This window comes from Diadema antillarum, unplaced genomic scaffold (assembly GCF_040938485.1).
Source record: "Diadema antillarum isolate AM-2024a unplaced genomic scaffold, OU_Dant_1.0 seq00000802_RagTag, whole genome shotgun sequence".
Lineage (NCBI taxonomy): Eukaryota > Metazoa > Echinodermata > Echinoidea > Diadematoida > Diadematidae > Diadema > Diadema antillarum.
Genome location: NW_027271684.1, coordinates 433,906 through 446,353, shown reverse-complemented (window position 1 = coordinate 446,353; position 12,448 = coordinate 433,906). Strand labels below are relative to the sequence as shown.

The 12,448-nt window shown below is 37.9% G+C and overlaps 1 protein-coding gene across 1 annotated transcript; it reads right to left on the bottom strand.

Moving 5' to 3' along the window:
- Window positions 1–216: 216 nt before the first annotated feature.
- Window positions 217–12,171, bottom strand: LOC139739499 (ZP domain-containing protein-like). Its single transcript, XM_071650103.1, has 9 exons — window positions 12,111–12,171; window positions 10,772–11,149; window positions 8,131–8,523; window positions 7,392–7,460; window positions 4,309–4,490; window positions 3,073–3,476; window positions 2,766–2,868; window positions 1,761–1,929; window positions 217–335 (listed from the first exon to the last, which is right to left on the bottom strand). Exons 1-9 carry the CDS (start codon window positions 12,169–12,171, stop codon window positions 217–219), a joined length of 1,878 nt encoding a protein of 625 aa, XP_071506204.1.
- Between the last annotated feature and the right edge of the window lie 277 nt (window positions 12,172–12,448).

Genomic DNA, 12,448 nt, shown 5'->3' with positions numbered 1-12,448 from the left:
GATTTGTTGGTGAGATACAGTTTTGAATCATAAAAGTAATGATGTACTCATTCTGGGCATTTAGTGCGATGAATACTTATTGTCCCATCCCATCCTCCATCGATCAAAGCTATACATTAAGCTTGATATTAATTGTCCTTTAATGATATAGAGAGTCTTTCACTCTAATAACCACTGAGGTTTCACGCAACCTTTAATAACCAAAAGGCATGTGGGCTACGGACGACGGCAGATTTTCAAGATGATTAGACCGGCTGCCACTCCGAGAACAATGAACACGAGTCCGGTGCCCACTCCAAGAGCGGTGGTCCCATTGGTGCTCCTCGAAACTTTACCTTCAATATCATAAGAAACATGCGGTATACATTTGGTATTTAGGGCGAAAAATATCAAGCTGAAGTAAACTTCAAATTCTTGTTTTTTCGTTGATTTTAATGCTGTCACCGATGCCAGCTATCATGATATGGGCAATTCCGCGGTAAGTAACGTTACATTTAAGCAAATTTTCATGATTGCTTTTACTACTATATCACCTGCTACGGTGTAGTGATTTCGACATTACAACATGTTCATCCTTCGGGGTTTATGATATAGAAAAGAATGAATACAATTAAACTAATATTAGAGTTGCCACAGTACTGTAACTTAAAAGGTCAGTCATCAACGTTACACAAAAGGACAAAAAAAATAATATTTTTAGACAAAACGTTTGCTAAAATGTAACGTACTTCAAACAAAGTGTCACAGTAATTGGAACTTTGACATCATGATAAATGTTCCCGCAAATAATTAGCAGTTCGACCCATAATCTGTTTTTTTTTTTTATCTAGACCCCAGAAGCATGGTTAGAAACGTTGTGGTTAGTGAGCCTATATAAAGTAAATTTGTCCAGAGTAACTCCGCAGGTCATTTCACCCGTATACTTGATTAGATATCACGTAACTTCTAGAATATGGAAATATATTCCTCTTTCTTTGTAGCAAAATTCTACAAAAAGAAAAGGATCCCGCTGCAATTTATATTTAAGTGAATTTAAATGTCTCCAGTCCAGATGTATATTTTAAATAATGTTTGAGATCTTGCAAAAATCAACAAAAATGACAAATGAATTCTACTAAATTTCAAAGACCTGTACAATTTCTGAAGATACATGGCATTAAGTGATACCTCGTAAATCAAAGGTTTACATGAGGAGCCACATTTCTTTTATTGATGTCATTTCCTCCTATACAATTACGGAATTTCCCCCATGTTGATTCTGCAAGATGTCATTTGCTGTTGTGCTTTATTCAGCCCTGTCACAACATCCTTGAGTTCTTTCCTCCTAAGATTACAAATTATTGCAGTTTCTGTGATAGTGGCACCGTTCTTACTGCTGCACGTATCATTAGTTGTTTTGATTTGATTCTATTTGTCGTCCATCGTCATCATCCTCCTCACAAAAAAAAAAAAAATGAAACCTATCGCTGTTTGCGACTCGCGGAGACTGTGAGATACATGAACTCTCTTATTCTAGCACAAAACTCTCAAACAGAAGCATCTTTGAAAATTATCTCAATTTAGGAAAGGTTATGTCATTGTCATTTAAAGTGCCCCGCAAAAGTAATTTTTGGTAAATAAGACCTCACAAAATTAAGATCTAGCAATGCTTTTAGATGTCACAAGGGGTAAAAACCATCTCCCCATAATCTTTGCACGGATTTGATTTTTACTTCTTCAAATATTGGAGTAGTACTGAAACAGAATAAGGATAGACCCACCTTGCTCTTTATCTGCCATGCGTAGGGGTCCCCTGGACACAATCCGTGGCGTAGAACTCTGACCCCGGGGATCTCTCGGGGCACGGCGACTACGACTCACGCATCCCTGACTGCACCTCGAATCTTCGTCCCTCTCGAAGCAGACGAGTGCCTCGCAATGTACAAACACCTTCATGCAGATTTTAAAAATTGTTATCAATATAAGTTATGTTAATTACACAAACAGCTTTGCACCATCGATATCTGCAAAATGTCTCTCCTCAACGCTAATCTATATCATCTGGACCCCATACATGAAGACCAGCCCGTGCAGCTGAATATGGGCTAGCCATCCATCTTCTCAAACACAAACACCTTCAATCAGATGTTTGTTAAAATGCTAACAATATATGTAATGATAATGTCACAAACTGCTCTACACCATTGATATCTGCAAAATGTTTCTTGTCAGCGCTAATATATCAACTTGACTCCATACATGGAAGACAAGCCCGTGCAACTAAATATTATGGGCTACCCTTCCATCTTCTCAGATGGAAAATGAAACAGACGGACAGACAGACATAATACGTCACTATACTTACTGATAAGACGCATAACTTTCTGAACTAGTTTCTTCTTACCAATGTAGGATAGTCGTGCCAATATGATATCGGTAATCACTAGTAATTTCCTTTGTAAAAATCAGCTACAAGATTCAATGATTGGAAATGACTTTCTGATCTGGTCCTTTAAAACAAACTGCTTTGGGTCACCTGGATCTCTTTTGTCAGTTCTACTAATGGGCATGACATTGAACTCACAAGAAAAAAGAAGTTTGCAAAGAAAAGAACTCTCTTGGCGAAACGCCGTGACTACAGCCCCTTCAATCACCGTAATGTGAAGCAAAAACGATTCCAGTGCATGTACTGTTATTATAATAGTGTTGTGGATTGTGTAGTTAAACAAGAAACCCACTCAAGAAACTCAGGTACTGATCACATCATTTATGTAGAGTCATCTTACCTGCGAGTAGTCTCCGATAAAGGTGTATGATTGGAAAGAGAATGTCTGGAACTTTGGGCCAAAGTCGTCGGTGGACATCTCAATTGTGGAGTCAGCTGGGCATCTGTATGGACAAAAAGCAAATAGATGTTTCATGCAATCATGGCACTATAAATGTAAAAACCAATGTAATGCGCACAGTCTCTTCGAGATTTAATTGAATGTTTGGGTATGACCACCTATCTTTTTCTATCAGAAAAATTAGAGAAGCTTAAGAAGCTATTATACCTGAAATGACATAAATTGTTGTAAATGAACATTTGCTTACCCTCTGCTGATGAGGCTGTACTGCTTTGGGTCGAGTGGATCCGGTGAAGGAGTTGACCAGCAGTTGTCGATGAAGACGGTCAGTCCGGGCACGCTAGTCAGCGTGACGCCGAAGAAGACGCGATCGCCCAATAAGATGGGTGCCTCTGGGTCTTCGGGGTTGGTGTCGAATTGCTCGTCGGTGTAGCGATCGAAGGTCAGGGTGAAGTTGCCAAAGCCCACTTCGCTGACTTCGATTGCGCTGCTAACAGGGTTGAAAAAGCGGTCAAGGATCTGTTGTCGCTTTAATTTGCACTGGACGTCGACCTCGATTTCGACCATATCACGCGTGATCTCAGCGTCTGGGACAGGTATTGTATGGGAGTACTTCACCACATTGGAAAATATAATATCCGACTCCGTTTCCTTATGAAAGAGAAGAAAAATAGCCAAGAGTTCAAGCTATTTTCGCCTTTCTCCTGCTTTCTTTACTTGCAAAAGCTTGTCATGAGATCCAATACAAATGCACCATGAATTCTTAATTGAAGCCATCACTACTTGTATGAATTTCAAACGCCAAGCTTTCAGCTTTTGTTTTGTATCGGGAAAATGAATCACTTGTCAAGACCGTGATTAACGACTTGATCGGAAACCAGAGGAACGTCAAAACAAATGTGATTGACTGGATTCGTATTTCCATTATCGCACATCTAGTTGCCGGGATACTTTACTTTTGGCCTTACATGTGAAATATGTATGTGGATGCCACTTTCAAGTTTGTTTATTTTTCATAAGTAAGGGCATCATCGAAAAAAGGGGGTCTTTTCACTGATACTGCACTCGTTGCATAAAGACTACAAGAAGAAATTTTATTTGCAGATATTGGTAAAATCTTCACGTACATCTTATTTTCCCCTTTTTGTGTAGGATTCAATCTCAATTATCAAAACATCATGACATAAATAAGCATGTCTTTTTTCCCCTTACATTTTTCAGTCTTTGTATTTGGCTGTTATACACCTCGTTTAAGATAAAACGAAGAAGTCCGAATGCCCCCTTTTCTTGCTGGGGAAAATAGGAAGAGTTTAAAGACACAACATCTTATTGTCATTCTACCTCTCATTAATTACTACAGAAACTCTCAGCACTTGGTACCCGCATTTTCTGCATGATTACAAAGAGTGTTTGATACATGGTACAGCGAGACGAGAGGTGACAAAGATTATACTGTAGTTTCTTAACCCCCGCCAAAACTTACCTCCATTGTCGTCTGACACTTGTCGTACCTCGTGCTCAGCATGACCTGGTTTTCGTCGTGGTCGAAAGCGACGCAGCTGTCGTCATTGAAGTGGAAATTGCCCGCGTCGACCGTGTTAGGCAACGTTGTTTTCTGCAAGTAAACGACCATGGACATATTGTCGCAGACCACGGTAACATTACCTGCCAAAATGTACAGGAAATGTAAGTATATCATGAAACATTCTGCCAAAATATGATTTGGATTGTTCCGATTATTGCAAACCTACAATGTGCTCTCGTACAGATCTTGAAGCATTTTTTTTTAAACGTCTGTACCCCGATCAAACGTCATTCTGGGAATTTTGTCATTCAATTCAATTCAATTCAATCATAGTTTATTTCCAATCATCGAAAATCAAAAAACATAGTACAAAGTAGACATGTGATGAAATAATATTGTTCAAACGTTTGCAAAAGATTCATGTAATATATATACAAGACAAATTATAGAACAACATATATAATGTACAACATTTAGGAAAAACACTGTATAAATACTTCGTGGGCGAGCGAAAAATAAATTCGATTATGGAAAATAGTGATCCACTAAAAAGCAAAGCTTGTCGGACGTGGATCGCTAGATAAATAATGAGTAAATGATATACTATTCTATAACAATGTACATGTAATTATTTTGAGATACACCGGTTGGGAAAAAAAAAATAGAATACCAATGCTAGTGCCCGGACACTGCTCACTGAACCACGTGTACCGGGAAAATATGACAAGGACAACACGTTCGTACACACATTCGATTACCCACACGTATATACACTGTAAGACGCGAGACAGTACCGAGAGGAGAGAAGACGGTAACAATACAAGTCTACGAAGAACAAAAGACAGGAAAGGAAGAGGAGAGAAGAGAGAAGAGAAGTCTACACACAGAACACGCCAAGTGCTGCGACATCAGGACAGGTGAAAGCTCGAGCATGAATTAAAACAATTTAAATTATCTAGATTATAAGTAGAAAGTAAATGTTTTCTGAGTTTGTATTTAAATGTAACAAATTTGGGGGAATCTTTTAAACTATTATCTAAATTATTCCAAAGTCTGGGTCCGGTATAAAGAAATGTATTTTGGGCATGTGCGGTTCTCATTAATGGAAGATGAAATTCGTCGGATCGTCGCGTGGGATAGTTATGAACATGACTGTTTCGATGAAATGAATCGTGGAATATTTTAGGTAAAAAGTTACTGTTGTAATTAAACATGAGCTGGCCAAGTTGAAACACATACAAATCATTTACTTTTAATATTTTATGGTCAGAAAACAAAGCATCTGTATGTTCTCGGGTATGTAAATTAAAAACAATTCTAAGCGCTTTCTTTTGCAATAAAAGAAATTTATCAAGTAACATCTGATATGTATTACCCCAAGCAAGAATCCCGTAGTTTAAATAAGGTAGTATCAAACTAGAATAAAGAGTTAATAATGCAGATGAAGGAAGATAATATTTTAATCTATTCATTACGCCAATGTTACGTGATATAATTTTACATATGTTATCAATATGACTCTTCCATGAAAGCTTGTTATCAACGTAAACACCAAGAAATTTAAAGGAAGAAACTTCTTCTAAGGAAGTAGTATCAAATGTTATTTTGCCTGGGAGGCTATCTATAGAATTACTAAAAAGCATAACTTTTGTTTTTTGAATTATTTAATGACAATTCATTTGCGTATATCCATTGTATAACATTTTTCAGTTCTTCATTGACTGTTCTTATTAAAATTTTTGGGTCAGGGTGAGAAAAAAAAGAAGGTTAGAGTCATCCGCGAATAATATGAATGATAGCTTCTCCGAGGATCTATGATAATCATTAATATAAATAATGAATAACAATGGGCCTAATAAACTCCCTTGTGGAACACCACATGCAATTGTTTTACTTTGAGAGTCAAAGCCGTTGACATGTACAAATTGGGATCTTTCTGATAGGTAATTCGTGAACCACTCCAAGGCCTTTCCACGTATTCCATAATGAGACAGTTTGGCGAGAAGTATTCCGTGGTTAATCGTGTCAAAGGCCTTGGAGAAAAATCCAAGAAGATACCTATTGTGTGTGAAAGTGTGTCGAGTGCGTGTGTGACTTTGTCGATGAGGGCAAGTAGCGCGTGTGTTGTGCTGTGATTTTCCCTGAATCCAAATTGAAAGTTTGAGAATATGTCGCAGGTTTTAAGAAAACGTACTGTCCTGATATAAACTATTCTTTCAAGAATCTTAGAAATAGAAGATAATAAAGATATGGGTCTATAGTTATTGACATCATCCTTCTCCCCTTTCTTGTAAATAGGAATTACTTTCGCAATTTTCATGCTATTTGGCACATGGCCAGTTGTAAGCGATGAGTTGATAATGTGTACTAAGGGATCCACTATTTGAGGAATTATGTTTTTTATCAAATAGTTGTCAATTCCGTCATGGCCAGGACTTTTTCCTTCTTTCAAATTAGCAACAATCTTTATTATTTATCATATCAGTCTCACACGTACATTCTCGAATGAACACTTAAGATATGAAAACTCTCCATGTGGAAAAACGCACACATAATACCAAATAACATGCGCACATATAGACTCAAACACTATATGGATACAAATTCAACAAAATATACACGGAACACTCGTTGAACTTCATCTTCATAGATTGTATATGTTAGGCATACAGATCAGCAAAGTATACAAACAGCATAATCATAATCACCACCACAGTTGGTGAACTTCAAGCTTTCAAATGCTCTTTGTGGAACAAGATAGTTTGATATGAGCCACTTCGGGTTCCACTCTGGGGATTGTTTAATACATTGTACATTCAATGTAAAATATATAGCGAAACAGATGTGCCCAAGATTAAATGACATGCCATTCTGAACATCTGGTCTACGCACAATTATGCACTGTTTGTTTGAACATACATTGATGGCATTCAAAACAGTATAACACCGGAAACAGGTATAATGGCTTGCCAACTGAGGAGATAAAAGAGAGATCATTTTTATCAATGTGCATATTGTAAGATGACAACGCTTGATCTTACCTGACGTAGAGGGTGCTACAGGGGTGTCAGTTGTGGCAACGATTTCGGGCTCCGGTTCAGTCGGTGTACCTGTGTTAAGCAAAGTATGCTAGCACAATACATCACCGTGACTCTTTTGCTTAGCTTTTCTTTCTTTCTTATTTCTTCTTTCTTTCAAGATTAACGTCCAAATAAAAAGCTGAATACAGTTGTTGAGAGGATTAATGCGATTTTGTACATATCCTTTTCTTAGATATTTACACTTGAATGTGCTCTATCGTCAATTTTCTTCGTAGCTCATATCCAACAACAACAACAACAACAACAACAACAACAACAACAACAACAACAACAACAACAAATCCACGTAAGTTTGCCAAGTTGGAATGAGAATACACTGTTCACAATTTTTCCCCAGTTGTTACGGGAACCGTGACGAAACCTCAAATTTGCACCTCTTCGTTCAGTGACATACCCCCTTAACTGTCAGGATGGACACTGTGCAGCATGTCTCTGCCGCTTTCAGTTCAAAGTCTTTAGTGTCATGAGGGCTTACTAGATCTCAGTGCCATGATAGAGCAGTCACGCACACTAACTACTTGTAGCTATCAAATTCTAGTGGAGGTTAATGCGGACTTACTAACTGTGCTATTGTAAACAAATTCCGGGATGTCTTGAGCTATTAAGGATAAGGACTGTAATCACGACAAATATCATTGGTGAAATCACTTTGTTCCCAATGTTTTCCAGATCCTCTCACCTTTCAGTCGAATTTCAGCATCAAATCCGTCTCCGATATATCTCTCATATCGGCCGATCAGGTAAACCGTTGCTCCTCCACCACTTGAAATGAAAGGCGGAACTTCGTAATCAACCCTGCTGGTAAACTCTTCGCTTCTGAGGCCCACTGTCGAACTTGGGGACGCCAGCGGGTCGTCATAAATGCCGACCTTCTCGTTCAAGACTTCGATTCTGCGCCACGTGATTTCGATCGCCCTATCAGGCGGCGCAAAGAAGTGCCAGTAGCACGACACTCTTCCGTACTTTGTGCTTCCGGCGTTGTTGAACGGGGAACCGATGTAAATGACGGGTGTCGCGTCAGTGACGTCGACAGTTCCACCGCATGATGTCGGCTGTGGAAGAGGCGTATCATCTGTTTGGAAATAAAAACAGAGATTCTGCGTGATGTGCATTATTTCTTTATTGTCACACATATCACTGTATTTGACTAGCATTGAATGTCGTACTGTTGTATAATTTGTCGGCTCATTAGCACGTCTAAATGTAAACACGGAGGAAAAAATTCTATGACTTTAAAATTAGGGAGTCATTTCTTCTTTAGATAGTTATTAATCTCTTTCCCTACTCTCTTCTGGGTGTGTATGTATGTGTGTCCATGTTCGTGTGTGTGTGTGTGTGTGTGTGTGTGTGTGTGTGGATGCGTATGCTTAATGTTACCATCGATGTAATGAAAAGTGTATATTTCTAATGATTAACTTGTACGGTACATGTATTGTATTTTGTAAGCTATGTATTAATGTATTGTAGTAATGTAAATTGAGAAAGTGAGGGGACTGCACTATACAGGTTCGCCTTTTAGTAGCCCCTCAATTCATGAAACAAGATGTATTATATATTACAAGATTATGTTATCATTTGACGTTTGTATTACCTATGTATGATATTATTGATTGGACATCGTAACATTAAGTCTATTCATTCATTTAAAAAAGCAGTAAAGAAAATGTTGATTTCACAGTACCGGTGATACCTTCTGTGGAAACACTTGATGACTCATTCTTTGTTCATTGTTGTATCTATTATGTTTCTTTCTCTCCGAGTCTCTGCACGTGCGGATGCACCCGCAGTATACTGTCCTCCTCTGATCCACTGGGATTCATTCCTTCTCTGTTGTTCATTATTCATGTTATGTCGGGCGAATCATGGTTCACTATAACGTCATGCCCTGACAGGGCACATAGAAATTTATGCTGTGTATGTAGATGATTGCTTTTTGTCTTCTTCTCTTTTTCTCTCTTTCTCATTCAATGTAACTTTTACAAGACAAAAGCAACACTTATTATGTGAATACATCACTGTAATTTATTAGTATAAATACAGTATGTGCATGTATGTATGTGTCTAGGTATAGAGGTATGTCGAGTTGATCTGGCGAGACTAGTATCCGGAGGTTTTTATCATCTCCTCCCCTTCCTTTCTTCTTCTTCTTCTCTCTCTCTCTCTCTCTCTCTCTCTCTCTCCCTCTCCCTAACCCTTATTCCACGAGCATCATGTTGGACCCTCTTGTTTTTCTTCACTATAATGTTATTTGTTATCGGTTGCCAAACAGTCAAGCGTTGTGCTTATTATTGGCAATCGTTCTGTATGCAAGTTATTAACATGTTACTCATGTAATTATACTACAGATGTATTGCATAATTGATGAAAATGATGAAAATTGTATAAAGTATACTACCGGTATTTTTTACTTTGTTAAAGAAATTGCAGAAAATTGATGTATTTGAAAAAAAAATGGCATACAGAGAATAAATAAATCAAATCAAATCAAATCAAAATAAAAACATGAATGAATGAATTTTGTATGCTCTTCTGGATTATCTTTTTTGCCTTTTTTTAATGGCGGTCTTCTTTGAAGTTATACGTAAATATCTCGGGAATTATTGGGGGGGGGGGTAAATGCCCCCTGCCCTTGCCCCTTCAACCACCCCACCCACCCCACCCCCCCCCCCCCCGATCGACGCCCTCAGCAAAGACACATACAACATGAAATCATATGCTCCAGTCGCGTTGTAGTAATGTAAAACATAGATATTTTATAACTTCTTTTGACTGAAAGTCAAGCATTCTTGTTGTCCCGTGACTTCATCTGTTTTTCTTTTTTTTTTTGTTTAGAAGGTCGGCCTTACAGTAAGAATGTTGATCTATAAGTCAGTATGAGATCACGTTGTGTAATTTCCTGTCATTTTCAGAACTTACGAAAGCTGAATCAAAGCTATACCACCTGTTAAATTATACAAAATTACAAACGATAATTTAGTAATGATAGCTTTAATAGTGATAAACTGATGAAAATTAGAAAAAAATGAATTTTACTTTTATAAACTCATAAGTATTATTGTTCGTAATATCATTGTTATCTTTATAAGTGCAGTAATCATTAAAGTGAAAACAATCACAACAAGTTTCAGTTTGCAATAAGTTCTTCTTTTTTTTCAGCCACTCAGTTGCTCCAAGAATTTTCAGTAAATATCCTTACGCCTTAAGTTTGATACTGACAAGTTGACTGGGTGTTTTTTTTTACTACACATCCTGCTTTTGGACCCCTTCCATTGCTACCACGTGTACGTATGAAATCATTGTTGACGATTCTCGCGACTCACCTACAACTGACACGGTTAGATTGAATCCTCGCTTGTTGTCCCATCGCCCAGATAAGTCGTCGTAAAATATCGTCACTCCGCCCCTGAATGAGACAAAAGGGGGTATATCTGCTCTGACTTCGTTATTCAGTATGGTAGCGAGATAGGATTCGTCGGTGGAAGCTGGATGGTCGAAGATTTTCAGATGTTCGTCGTTTGTCACGATCTCCCCATACGTCACTTCCACCTGCTTCCCTGGGGACGCACTAACCATCCATAGGCAGTCAAACTCCACTCCGGACGGTGGGTCCTGCGCCTCAAAGTACGGAGTGGTGATCGTCCTGGTCGGTTCCGTATCCGTTAGAGTGATGTTTTCACCGCAGGGAAGCGTGTACTGACCTAGATAAAAGATAACAAGTTATTTTTAGCCAGCAAGCCTTCAACTGTTAGAAACTCCCTTTTTTTATCATGTCAAAGATTTTTACACCAGTCATTGTGAGGGCCCATTTGGTTGGATACGAGTACAATTCACACGTTTCTTAAAAACGCATCTGCAGAGTGCCATGAACCTGAGACAGACAACAAGTTTGGTAGCTACTAACAGTTCTCATGAAGGCACAAGTAGTCACATAATTATGTATAAAAAAAGATACACCATTTAGTGATATCGAAAAAGAATGCAGGTGTAACAAGATGACGTCCATCTCAATTCTTAACATTGTACACAAGGAAGCAGAGCATCCTTTCAACCAGTAGCAGATGGTTGCAGATAAAATCACTATGATTACACTCTATGACAACATTCACAATCGATATGCTTTTATGGCAATACGTTTTTTCTCTATCTGTTGATTTGTTGATTTCAAGCTTTCGGTTTCCCCGAAACAAAACAAAACAAAACAAAAATGTCATTGAAGTTCAGATGCGTTCAGGTGTATGATCACGTACATATCAACACAATGGGTCCAAGCAGTTATTATAACAGGTTTCAAAGAACAAACAAACAAACAAACAAAGGAGCATTTTCAACTTTCAATGTGTTAACGGATGTCAAATTTATCATCTCTTCCATACAAATCGAGAAATATTTTGCTGCTGTCTCGGCACAAATATCTGCCACTTTATCAGGCTGACAACACTCTTAAGATAATTTCTTTATACACACACACACACACGCACATACACATACATAATATATATAATAAATAAATAAATTATATATATATATATATATATATATATATATATATATATATGATAGAAACCTAATATGGCATTAAAATGCTTCATCCTGACGGGGTAGCGCATGTTCTTAGAAACAAGACAATGTATGTATAATATCTAAATTGGCAGATCTTACCCAAGATGACAGGCACAGCAAAAAGTACCAGACTGATTCTATGAGTTAACGAGAGACCCATGCTTAAAGCGAGTAAATCTCAGTCCAGTATCCAACGAGTCAGATCGCAACACAGACGGCATTGGCTACAATGTCCTCTAAAATCCTCTCTTTATATATTGGATGGAAGCCAGGATTTTGTTTGAAACATAGGAGTGGGATGGGGGAGGATCAGTTTGTAGTGAATGATAGTGAAAGGAGAAATACTTACAAAAGATAATTTAAGGGTCACAAAGAGGGAAAAGAGTGTTGAAGCGTGTAATTGAGAGGGAAAAAAATGTTAAATGAAACGCGCAAAC